This window comes from Sciurus vulgaris, assembly GCF_902686455.1.
Source record: "Sciurus vulgaris genome assembly, chromosome: 1".
Lineage (NCBI taxonomy): Eukaryota > Metazoa > Chordata > Mammalia > Rodentia > Sciuridae > Sciurus > Sciurus vulgaris.
Genome location: NC_136461.1, coordinates 55,321,340 through 55,334,296, shown reverse-complemented (window position 1 = coordinate 55,334,296; position 12,957 = coordinate 55,321,340). Strand labels below are relative to the sequence as shown.

The window sequence follows — 12,957 nt, the reverse complement described above, 5'->3', positions numbered from 1 at the left end:
GTTATACCTCTCAGGAGAATGCTGTCTAATTTAGATTTTGGTACCAAGAGCAGCTTTAGAAGAGAATTTTAAGGATGCTAAGGAGTCTACTTCAAAGAGTACAGAAAGCACTGATAGTCCATAGTATTGTTTTCATAGAGATACACAAAATATATATATTGGATACTTCTAATCAAACACTTCAGAGGCAAGGAACTTAGTGACTCTTTATGATAGTTTTTAACATTTGTGGTAAGTAAAGGAATATAATGACTTTGGTTGGTTGTGTCTAATGTCCCTAGACAAAGTAATGGAAGAAAAGGATGAACTTGAGGATTTTAATTTGTGGATCAAGCACAACAGAAATAACCTATGACCACCTAAGTGTGCCCCGAAGGAGAATTTTCTCACCTATAGTTACAGGGTTGAAATGAATGAAAATCAAACATAATCCTTCCTCATGTGATAGACTAAATTATAATGAAAGTTGAGCTCTTAGCCTCACAGGGCATGTCCTGTTAATGTGAAGGCATTTATTGGGAACCAACAGGATCCTAAAAGTTTAGTTGGGGATTTATGGGATATAATGAAGCTGGGGACACTGAGCTCCTAAATTCTGATGAATTTTGCTAGTAGACATGTTCCCTCTACTCTTCAGTAGGTGGCATTCTGAACCACAGTGGTAAGGAACTTAGTGACTATGTATGAGGAGATAAACTCCTCATTGTCTGCCTCACCTGAGACAGTTCCCAAGCAAGAAATTACTGATTTTCCTTGAGACATACACCCGCCCCCCTTTTTTCTTATAGACCTATAACCACATTCAAGTCCCAGCAGGTCCCTAAAGATGAGATACAAAGTGTGACTCATGAGGTGATGCACTACACTTTAAAAGAACTCCTTTTCTAATTTGTATAAGCAAAATTCTGGGGGATAGGTATAAGAATGGATATTACAAGTATGGGGATAATGGTGTAAGAAACAAAGTTGGATCAGGTTAAATTTATTAATGTGGGCCTACTAAGCAGATATTCTGCACTTAAAGTTGCAACATAGTGATTAGAGCTCTGAGAAGTTGACTTGTTGGTTTGTTTAAACAGATCAAAAGTTGACCCACCATGAGTGAGACGTGAAAGACCTGAAATATGCAGGGATGTCAGTTCCCACCATATCTTCCATTTGACTCACATATTGGGCTTATATAGAAAACATGAATCTTGGAGGATGACAGTGAATTATTATAAACTTAACCCAGATGGTGACTCCAAGTGCAGCTGGTACTCCAGATGGAACTTCATAGCTTGAGTAAATTAATATGTCTCCTTCATACCTCATGTATAACTATTGACAAGGCAAATGCTTCTTTTTTTTCTTTTCAATTTCTGTGCCAAAAAAAATATGTTGGAAGCTATTTATTTTCAGCTGATTAGACAAGCAATATATCTTCACTGTCTTACTTCAGTGATATATCAGTTCTTCAGCTGTGTCATAATTTAATATGCATGTATCTTTCACTTCAACAAGACAGCATGCTGGTTCATTTCATTGATAATGTTATTAGTTGAACCTTGTAAACAAATGTTAAACCTATGGTAAGATAATATTTGCACATCAGAGACTGGGAAATAAATTTGATAGAATGCTGGTGACTTTTATCTCAGTGGAATTTCTAGGAATCCCTTGGTGTGGGATAAGTTGAGCTAAACCTGGCCACTTTCCAAACCAAAAAAAAAAAAAAAAAAGCAGGAGGCTGAATGGAGGCAACATATTCCTCCTAATCTGGATGTTCTAGTCTGGCCCATTTACTGAGTGATCAAAAAAACTGCTAGTTTTCAGTAGGACCCAGAACAACAGGAGACTGCAACAGATCCGGGCTATCATTCAAGTGCCCTATCACTTGTAATATGATCTAGCAGATCCGTGGTCTTAAATTGTCAGTGGCAGATAGATATCCTGTTTGGAGACTTTGGCAGATCCCTGTAGGTATAGAGTACAATGATATTTCTATTTTATCTAATTTTAGAACTTGAGCCTGAAGAGCCTAAAGATGTTTCAGAAGGTGAAAAACTTGAAGAACTTGAGGAAGAGGTTAAGAAGGAGGAGGGAGAAGAAGTAGAAATAGATGAAGAACAAGCAACAATACCAGCCAATTTGGAACGACTTTGGTCTTTTTCCTGTGACTTAACCAAAGGCCTTAATGTAAGCAGCCTTGCCTGGAATAAAGCAAATCCGGTAAGTCACCAAACATTTTAACAATTCCATCTCTAGAATTTAAGGACAGCTGTCAAATTCTAGTAATGAAGACTTTTATTCTCTATGAGGCAAGGGACTTAAATTAACCCCCAATTTTATAAAGCCCCTAAAACAACTTCATATTTTAAAATGGGGAAATGCAAATAGTTACAATATAATGTTTTTATGCATATATATATATATATATATACACACACACACACACAAACATTATCATTTTCATTTTAGGAGATGTACTTGGGACATGGCGAGAGAATGGCACTATCCTTGGGATAAATAGTGTATTTTAAAAGTGGTCAAAACTTTTTAAAAATTACATTGTATTATGGGGATTTTCAAGATGGCAGAATAGAGGAGGTCGCTTTCCTGGCTGTTCTGTGACATGAAACCAAGAAAGCAGAAAGGCAGCTTCTCAACAAGGTGGGTGAACAAAAAAAGGGAGGGAGGGTGGACTTTACTGGAATTTAAAACTTGGACAATCAAAGCAGACTGGGGACTCAGGAGGTTGGGTATAATAAAATAAGGAAGAAATCACTAGCAACACAGCTGCTGCTGTGGCCAGCAGGAAGCAACATGCAGAGTGGCACCTCCATGAGCAAAGTGGAGGGATAAGCCAATTATAGGAACCTACATTTTTAAGAGACCTGAGACATATCTGGGTATAGAGCATTTAGAGATCAAGGACATTGCTTAACATGAAAGGCGCACTGCACAATATCCTTGTGGGAGAAAGAAGCCACACTCTCTAGGTGGCATAAGGAAGACAAAGGAGGGAACAATTTTGCAGCCACTGTGCAGGGGCTGACAACTGACAGAGCCGATTCCTGGCAAACCCAAGTTTGGGCCAAAATACAGGCCCAGTGAACACATGCTGCATGACAAAGAGTGTGCTTAAGTGACCAGGAGAAAATCAGACATGGAGAGAGGTTTACACAAGGGACAACCGTCATGGAAACCCGCCTGTCTCTACCCACCCCACCTCCAATCTAGTGGCTTGCAGGACTGGCTGGGAGAGATTGACCAGGAATTCAGAAGGGTGGGGACAGGAGAGATTGAGTTTGGAAACTGAACCCAAGACCAGGAAATATGGGGTCCACAGGTGATGTAGGGGATTTAGAATTGGCTCCAGAGAAAAACTGAAAGCATTCCCTCTCAAAGCTGGAACAAGACAGGGATGCCCTCTTTTACTGCTTCTATTCAACATTGTCCTTGAAACACTAGCCAGAGCAATTAGATAGACCAAAGAAATTAAAGGGATACAAATAGGAAAAGAACTCAAGCTACCACTATTTGCTGATGACATGATTCTATATTTAGAGGATCCAAAAAACTCCACAAGAAAACTTCTAGAGCGAAGATGGCGGAGTGAGGAGAGGAGAGGCCATCTGGCCGTTTGTCCTCTGGGCTGGGGGCTGGCAGGCCCCCGGGATGCCGATTGCGTCTGCTGGACCATGTGAGAATCCTTATCACACAGGATGAACACTTTCCTGATATTTAGGTGCTTTTCTATTCATCTCAACAAAATTCTGAACTCAGGATGTGGCAGGTATTTCTATGTTGTCTTCTAGAGCAGGTAGTCCTGCTTCTTTTATTCAGCCACTTTCCCCACTGAAATATGGATACCTTTCTACACATTACCTCCATGGTTTGGAATGGAAAAAACTGCTTTTCTTTTGTTCTACCTTTCATATTCAACACAGAAGGAAGACCTTAGGGTGCAGTTATCCTGCTGACTTCTCCAGGAAGAAAAAAGCAAGTGATATGGGTCTTCTGCAACTTGCTTAATTGTCAAAAAATTATTTTGCAAGCCAAAGGCTGATGTGTAATTTGAAACAGGTGCTTAGGTTGTGGTATTCTTTGCCTTTTACTCGAAACGAGAAGACTAATAAATGGCAGGTGTGGATGACTTCAGGGTTTTTAAAAAATGTCTTCCAGTTTCGGCCACTATTATGATAAGCACATTTGAGACTGCAGCAGTAAATTCCAAATATTTGTTGTAATTTGAAAAGAAGGAGATGTTAAAAAGTGACATATATCTCTAAATCCTGGTTCATCTTGTGACATAGATTTGCTGGACAGAAACAAGGATCCAGTTTTGCAGCTAACCCTTTGATGTAATAAAGGAGCATAAAGACAAGGTATCAAGATTGATTGATTTCATAACTGATATACCTAGAGTCTGTACAAATACATATTTTTACATGTGTATATCCACATTTTTGGATGAAAGGAGGGATTTTTCTCCTGGAGAAAGAAGCTGTTGTTGACTTTTTCAAAGGTCTTGGAACATTTGCTATTTTTAAATTTTTTCATTCTTCTTCTGAAGGACCAGATGGTGTAGCAGCTAATTCTGTGAATGCATGCTTACATTTAGTTGAAAGAATGGTAAAAGCAAACAACCCAGTTTGAGTCCATGATGGAAACCTGTTCACGTAAGATGAGAGGCTGCTGTATTACAGTTTTATTCATCCTGTTTTTGTGGAGTCATATAGCAGAGTAGAGTTAATTTTCATTGTGGCCAAAGCTGGAAGAAAAGTAGCACGAGTAGGTTTTTAGTTAAGAAGGTGTGATGGACCCTATAGTATGACTTGCCTTCAACTTTGGACATAGAGAAATAGAAGAAGAAAAAAAAAAATGAGAAGTTTTCATATAATTCCTTTTTCCTGAAAAAAAAAAAAAAAAACAAAAATGTCTTATGTAGCACCATTCGACTTTTTGGGAATTTTACATTATATTGTCCCATTTTTTTGCAAAGTCATAAATAACTCTTTTTCTTCAACCCAGATGAGTACTTGGATTCATTTTTCTAGGTGGTAGCTATATTGTTAAACTGAAAAGGCTGGGACTCAGGTAAATTTCTGCAGTTGGAATTGGACTTTCTCATCAGTAAATGGGTCTATCTCAGAAACAATGTTCCCAATCCTGTGGTTGTTTCCTTGTAGATTTAGAAGAAATTCTGGATCTGGAAAAAACCTCAATAAGAAAAATAGTTCCAAAAAAAGAAAAAAAAGAAAAAGAAAAAGAAAACTTCTAGAACTAATAAATGAATTCAGCAAAGTAGCAGGATATAAAATCAACATGCATAAGTCTAATGTATTTCTATTCATAAGTGATGAATCCTCTGAAAGAGATATTGGGAAAACTCCACTCACAATAGCCTCAAAAAAATTAAAATACTTGGGAATCAATATAACAAAAGAGGTGAAAGACCTCTACAATGAGAACTACAGGACACTACAAGAAAGAAATTGAAGAAGACCTTAGAAGATGGAAAGATCTCCCATGTTCTGGGATAGGCAGAATTAATATAGTGAAAGTGACCCTATTACCATAAGGCGCTATACAGATTCAATGCAATTCCAATTAAAATCCCAATGACATTCCTCATAGAAATAGAGAAAGCAATCATGAAATTCATCTGGAAGAATATGAGACCCAGAAAAAACAAAGGAATCCTGAGCAGGAAGAGTGAAGCAAGACGTATCACAATACCAGAACTTAAACTATACTACAGAGCAATAGTAAAAAAATGGCATGGTATTGGTACCAAAGTATGTTCACCAATGGTACAGAGTACAAGACACAGAGACAAACCCACATAAATACAGTTATCTCATACAAGGCAAAGATGCCAAAAACATACAATGGATAACCTCTTCGACAAATGGTACTGGGAAAACTGGAAATCCATATGCAGTAAAATAAAATTAAACTGCAATCTCTCACCCTGCGCAAAACTCAAATCAAAATGGACCTAGGAATTAGACCAGAGACTCTGCATGAAAGAAGAAAAAGTAGCCCTGAATCTTCATAATGTTGCCTTAGGACCAGACTTCCTTAACAAGAAAGACTCCCAGAGCACAAGAAATGAAAGCAAGAATCAATAAATGAAATGGATTCAAAATAAAACTTTTCTCAGCAAAGGATACAATCAATAATATGAAAAGAGCCTACAGAGTGGGAGAAAATCTTTTCCACACACACTTCATATAGAGCACTAATCTCCAAAATTTATAAAGAACTTAAACCTTACACCAAATATACAAAGAACTCAATCAATAAATGGACTAAGGAACTGGGCAGACACTTCACAAAAGAAGATATACAGGAGATCACAAATATATGAAAAAGTGTTCAACATCTCTAGAAATAGAGAAATGCAAATTAAAATCACCCCAAGATTTCATCTCACTCCAACTAGAATGGCTAAAATCAAGAACACAAGCAATAATAGGTGTTGGCATGTGGGCGAAAAGGAACACTCAGATATTGTGGTTGAGTTGCAAATTGGTGCAGCCACTCTGGAAAGCAGTATGGAGATTCCTCAGAACACTTGGAATGGACCCACCATTTGCCCAAGTTATCCCACTCCTTGGCTTATACCTAAAGGACTTAAAATCAGCATACTAAGTGACACAGCCACATCAATTTTTATAGCAGCTCAATTCACAATAGCTAGATTGTGGAACCAACCTAGATGTCCTTCAATAGATGAATGGATAAAGAAACTGTGGTATATATACACAATGGCATATTACTCAGCCATAAAGAAGAATAAAATTGTGGCATTTGCAGGTAAATGAATGGAGTTGGAGAATATCATGCTAAGTGAAATAAGCCAAACCCAAAAAACCAAAGGCCAAATGATTGATAAATGGATGATAATACATAACTGGGGGTGGAGGGGTAAGAGAAGAATGGAGGGAGTTTGGATTGTGTAGAGGGAAATGAGGCAGGGAGGAGCAGGGAAAGGAAAGATAGTGGAATGAGACAGGCATCATGTATTTGTATGATGACAGGAATGCTGTAAATCTACATCATGTACAACCATAGAAATGAAAAGTTATACCCCATTTGTGTACAATGAATCAAAATGCAGTCTGTAAAAAGAAAAATAAATAAAATTTAAGTAAAAAAGAATTGGCTCCTCTACCACAGGAGTGGAACCCAGGGGTGATCCCTGGGGTACAGTCTTTCAGTGGGGACCAGCACAACTGGGCACTGGAGATGCACTGATTTAAAATATCCAGACCAATTGGCATTCAGCAAACAGTCTGGAGCCCACTTCAGTCTAAACCCTGCCTCCAGGAACTCCACTTATGGGATTATCTCTCTCATTCCATCAGTCCAGAGGGTGGAGCATCACACTCCAGAAAACCCCTCCTAAAACTGCTGAGAATAAAACCCAAGAATCCTTTGAACTCCAAAGAAAGAATTCTTTAACTTTTCACCAAGGTTTTTTTTTTTTTCTTCTTTTCTTCTTTTTTTTCTTTTCTCTGTTTAATTGTGACCTTAAGGGTACATGGACATTTATACATACTCATTTTTTTCTTATTTCTAGTATTTTTAAAGCCAGTTATTTTTCATGGATCAGGATGAGGATGTTTGATTAGTATATTTAGTTCTGTGTTGTATTCTGTTATTATAATTTATTTTTAATATTAGTAAATTTTTCTTTATATATATACTTTATATTTTTTTCTCTTACCTGTTTCCCTTCTTTCCCCCACCATTAACAATCTCTATTGTTCTCTCTTTCACTCTTCCTTTAATTTTTTACTTCTATTTTCTCTCCTCCTCTCTCATAATCATCACATCCTGTATCACTTCTGTTCTTTCCCTGTCGACCATTTGAAATTGTAAATCCTTTGTAAACATGCAGTTTTATTGTAGGCTATAACTGATCTATCATTTCTGTTTTTTGTGATCATTAACATTGTAGACAACACAGTAGGAACTATTTGATTTAATGCTGTATATTTGAATTGGTTGTTGTTATTATTTGTCTCCCCCTAAACAGTGAGGTACTGGAAACCTTTAAGTCCACAGGGCAGAAACTCTGCTCCCTTGATCTATACTGTTAGATTGATGAACACACAAATAACATGAAAAAGCAAGGGAACAAATTGCTCCAAACAAAGATATTCCAATAACAGAATCCATCAACATCACAGTGGAAGAAATATCAGAGGAGGAGTTTAGAATGCACATAGTTAAACTTATCCGCGAAGTAAAGGATGGTATAAGGAGTGAAATCAGAGAGAAAATACAAGAAGCGAAAGAACACTTTAATAGAGATTCTGAAAAAAATAAGCAGAAATCCTCAAAATGAAGGAATCAATAAATCAAATTAAAAATTCAATTGAAAACATCACCAACAGATGAGAGAATTTGGAAGACAGTGTCAGGCAATGAAGACAAAATATATAATCTTGAAAATAAACTTGACCATGGAGAAAAGATGTTATGAGACCATGAACAGAACTTCCAAGAAATATGGGATAACCTGAAAAGACCAAATTTAAGATTCATTGTGATTGATGAAGGCTTGGAGACACAAACCCCAAAGGAATGCACAATCTTTTCAATGAAATATCTGAAAAATTTCCCAAACCTAAAGAACAAAATGTAAAATCAAATACAGGAGACTTGCAGGACCCCAAATATACAAAATTACAACAGACCCACACCAAGATACATTATTATGGAAATGCCTAACAGAGAGAATTTTAAAGGCTGCCAGAGAAAAATGACAGGTCACGTTTAGAGGGAAACTAATCTGTATCTCAGCTGATCTTTCAACCCAGACCCTCAGAGCAAAGGAGGTCTTGGAATAGCATATACCAAGCTCTGAAAGGAGGTGGATACCAATCAAGAATACTCTAACCTGCAGAATTAAGCTTTAGAATTGATGATGAAATAAAAACCTTCCATGATGAATGAACATTAAAAGAATTCACAACAAGAAAGCCTGCATTACAAAACATACTCAGTAAATATTTCATGAAGATGAAATGAAAAATAAAAATGAAAGCCATAATTGGGAGGAACTACACTAGAAGAATGGTCAATCAAAGGAGAAACTAATTCAAGTTAAAAACCAGAAATAAAATGACAGGGAATAAAAATTGTTTCTCAATAATAATATTGAATGTAAATGGCCTAAACTCATCATTCAAAAGACATAGACTGCAGATTGGATTAAAAACCAAGACCCAACAATATGCTGTCTCCAAAAGACTCACTTCATATTCACATTCATAGCCTCTAAGGTAAAAGGATGGGAAAAAACATACCATTCACATGGAGCTCATAAACAAGGAGAGGTTTCTGTTCTCAGATAGTGAACATCAAGCCAAAGTTAATGAGAAGGGACAAAGAATGACATTTCATCATGTCATCTTCTTCTACAAGATATAACAATTGTTGATATTTATGCCCCAAATGATGGAACATGTACATACATCAAACAAACCCTTCATAATTTCAAAAATCAAACAGATTACAACACAATAATACTGGGTGACTTTAATTCCCCTCTCTCACCACTGGATAGATCCTCCAAACAAAATTTAATTGAAGAAAGTATAGAATGAAAAAATACAATTAATAATTTAGACATATATAGAATATTTCATCTATCAATGAGCAAATATACTTTCTTCTCAGCACCACATGGATCCTTTTCTAAAATAGACCAAAACTTATGCCACAAAGAAACTATTAGCAAATACAAAAAATAGAGATAATATCCTGTGTTCTATCAGATCATGATAAAATTAAATTAGAAATCAATGATAAAATAAAATATAAAAGGTACTCTAACACCTAGAGACTAAATAATACACTGTTGAATGATCTGTAGCTATATGAAGAAATCAAAGATGAAATAAAAAAGTACTTAGAGGTACACGAGAATAGTGACAGAACATATCAAAATCTCTGGGACACTATGAAGGCAGTGCTAAGAGGAAAGTTGATTGCATTGAGCTCATACATTAAAAGAATAGAAAGTCAACAAATAAATAACCTAACATTACATCTCAAAGTCCTGGGAAAAAAGAAATCAACACCAAAAGTAGTAGAAGATAGTAAATAATTAAAACTAGAGCTGAAATCAGTGAAATTGAAACTAAGGAAACAATTTAAAACATTGAGAAAACAAAAAGTTGGTTCTTTTAAAAAATAAATAAAATTGATAAATTTAGCCAACAAAGAGAAATAGAGAGAAAACTTAAATCACTAAAATGTGTGATGAAAAAGGAAATAACACAAAAAGGAAATATCACAACAGACACTACTGAAATACAGACTATCATCAGAACTTATTTTGAAAATTTTTACTCTAATAAAAGAGAATATCTTGAAGACACTGATAAATTTCTATAGACATATGATCTACCCAAATTGAATCAGGAGGACAGAAAATTTAAACAGATCAATTTCAAGCAGTGAAATTAAAGATGTTGTCAAAAACCTAACAACAAAGAAAAGCCCATGACCACACGGATTCTCAGCTGAGTTCTATGAGACCTTTAAAGAAGAACTTACACCAACACTCCTCAAATTATTCCATGAAATAGGAAAGGAGGGAACCCTTCCAAGTTCTATGAAGCTATTATCACTCTGATGCCCAAATAAGAAAAAAGACACGTCAAGGAAAAAAAAAAACTTCAGACCAGTATCCCTGATGAACATAGATGCAACAATTCTTAATAAATACTGGCAAATTTTATATAAAAACATGTTTAAAAGATAGTGCACTATGAGTAAGTGGAGTTCATCCCAGGGATGCAAGGTTGGTTCAACATACAGAAATCAATAAATATAGTTCATCACATCAATAAGCTTAAAGACAAGAATCACATGATTATCTCAGTAAGTACACAAAAAGCACTGGACAAAATACAAAATCACTTCATGTTCAAAACCCTAGAAAAACTAGGGATAGTAGGAACAAAGCTCAATGTTATAAACGCTATATATGCTAAACAAAGACCAACATTATTCTAAATGGAGAAAAATGAAAGCATTCCCTCTAAAAACTGGAGCAAGGTAGGGATGCCCTCTTTCACTATTTCTGTTCAACATAGTCCTTGAAACCCTAGCCAGAACAATAAGACATATTAAAAGGATACAAGTAGGAAAAGAAGAGCTCAAAATATGCCTATTTAGTGATGACATGATTCTATATTTAGAACACCCCCCCAAAAAAAAATGGCACCAGAAAACTTATAGAACTCATAAATGAATTCAGAAAAGTAGCAGGACACAAAATTAACACTCATAAATTAATTGTGTTCCTATACATCAGTGATGAATCTACTGAAAGAGAAATTAGGAGAACTATCCCATTAACCTCTATGGTATCTAAATTTCCTCCATTTTTTAGTTTACATACAGGGAAATGAGAGGGAGGAGGAGGCAGGAGTATGAAAGATGGTGGAATGAGACAGACATCATTACCCTATGTACATGTATGATTACATGAATGGTGTGAATCTACATTGTGTACAACTATAGAAATGAAAAATTGTACCACATTTGTGTACAGTGAATCAAAATGCAGTCTGTAAAAGTAAAAATTAAAAAACAAAAATGTAAAACAATAGCCTCAAAGAAAATAAAATATTTGGGAGACAATCTAATAAAAGATTTGAGAGACCTCTACAATGAAAACTAGATAATGCTAAAGAAAAAAATTGAAGAAGGCCTTAGAAGATGGAAAGATCTCTCAAGTTCTTGGATAAGCAGAATTAATATTATCAAAATGACCACACTACCAAATGTGCTATACAGACTTAATGCAATTCCTATTTGGGTTCTGACGATGTTCTTCAGAGAAATAGAAAAAGCAGTCATAAAATTCATTTGGGAAAATAACAGACCCAGTCTGGCCAAAGGAATCCTCAACAAGAAAAGTAAAGCAGGAGGCTTCACAATACCAGAACTTAAATTACACTACAAAGCTATAGTAATAAAAACAGCATGGTATTGACACCAAAATAGACATGAAGACCAATGGTACAGAATAGAACATAGAGACAAACCCACATAAATACAGTTATCTCATAATAGACAAAGGAACCATAAACATACACTGGAGAAAAGATAGCCTCTTTCCAGGTAGCTGGCAAAACTGGAAAACCATGTGTAATAAAATGAAATTAAACCCTATTTCTCACCCTGCACAAAACTCAAAGTGGATCAAGGACTTAGGCATTAGACAAGAGACCCCTTGTCTACTAGAAGAAAAAGTAGGCCCAACTATCCATCATGATGACTTAGGAGTCAACTTCCTAAACAAGACTCCTGAAGTGCAAGAAGTAAAATCAAGAGTCAATAAATGGGATGGTATCAAACTAAAAAACTTCTTCACAACAAAGTAAACAATCAAGAACATGGAGAGAGCCTACATAATGGGAGAAAATCTTTGCCACCTGTACCTCAGATAGAGCATTAATCTCCAGGATATATAAAGAACTCAGAAAAACTTAGTACCGAAAAAACAAATAACCCAATCAATAAATGAGCTAAGGAACTGCGCAGACACTTCACTGAAGAACAAATATGATCAGTCAAAAGTTATATGAAAAATGTTCAACATCACTAGCAATTTGAGACATGCAAATTAAAACTGCAACAAGATTCCATCTCCAGTCAAAATGGCAATTATCAAGAAAACAGTAACAATATATGTTGGTGAACATGTGGGGAAAAATACACTCATAGGTTGCTGGTAGGACTGCAAATTGGTGCAACCACTCTGGAAAGCAGTATGGAGATTCCTTAGGAAACTTAGAATGGAACCACCACTTAAACCAATTATCCCATTCCTCAGCATATATCTGAAGGACTTAAAATCAGCATACTTTAGTGATGCGGTCACATCAATATTAATAGCTCAATTCATAATAGCTAAGCTATGGAACCAACCTAGGTGCC

General features: G+C 35.9%; 1 protein-coding gene across 4 annotated transcripts in view; it reads left to right on the top strand.

The window, feature by feature from the left end:
• DNAI4 (dynein axonemal intermediate chain 4) overlaps positions 1-12,957 on the top strand; it is a 126,167-nt gene that overhangs the window by 61,246 nt on the left and 51,964 nt on the right. For all 4 annotated transcript variants that reach the window (XM_079132953.1, XM_079132952.1, XM_079132951.1 and 1 more), the window contains one exon: positions 2,003-2,211. In XM_079132953.1, the coding sequence (XP_078989079.1) occupies positions 2,003-2,211 (209 nt within the window). The remainder of the gene's footprint in view (positions 1-2,002; positions 2,212-12,957) is intronic.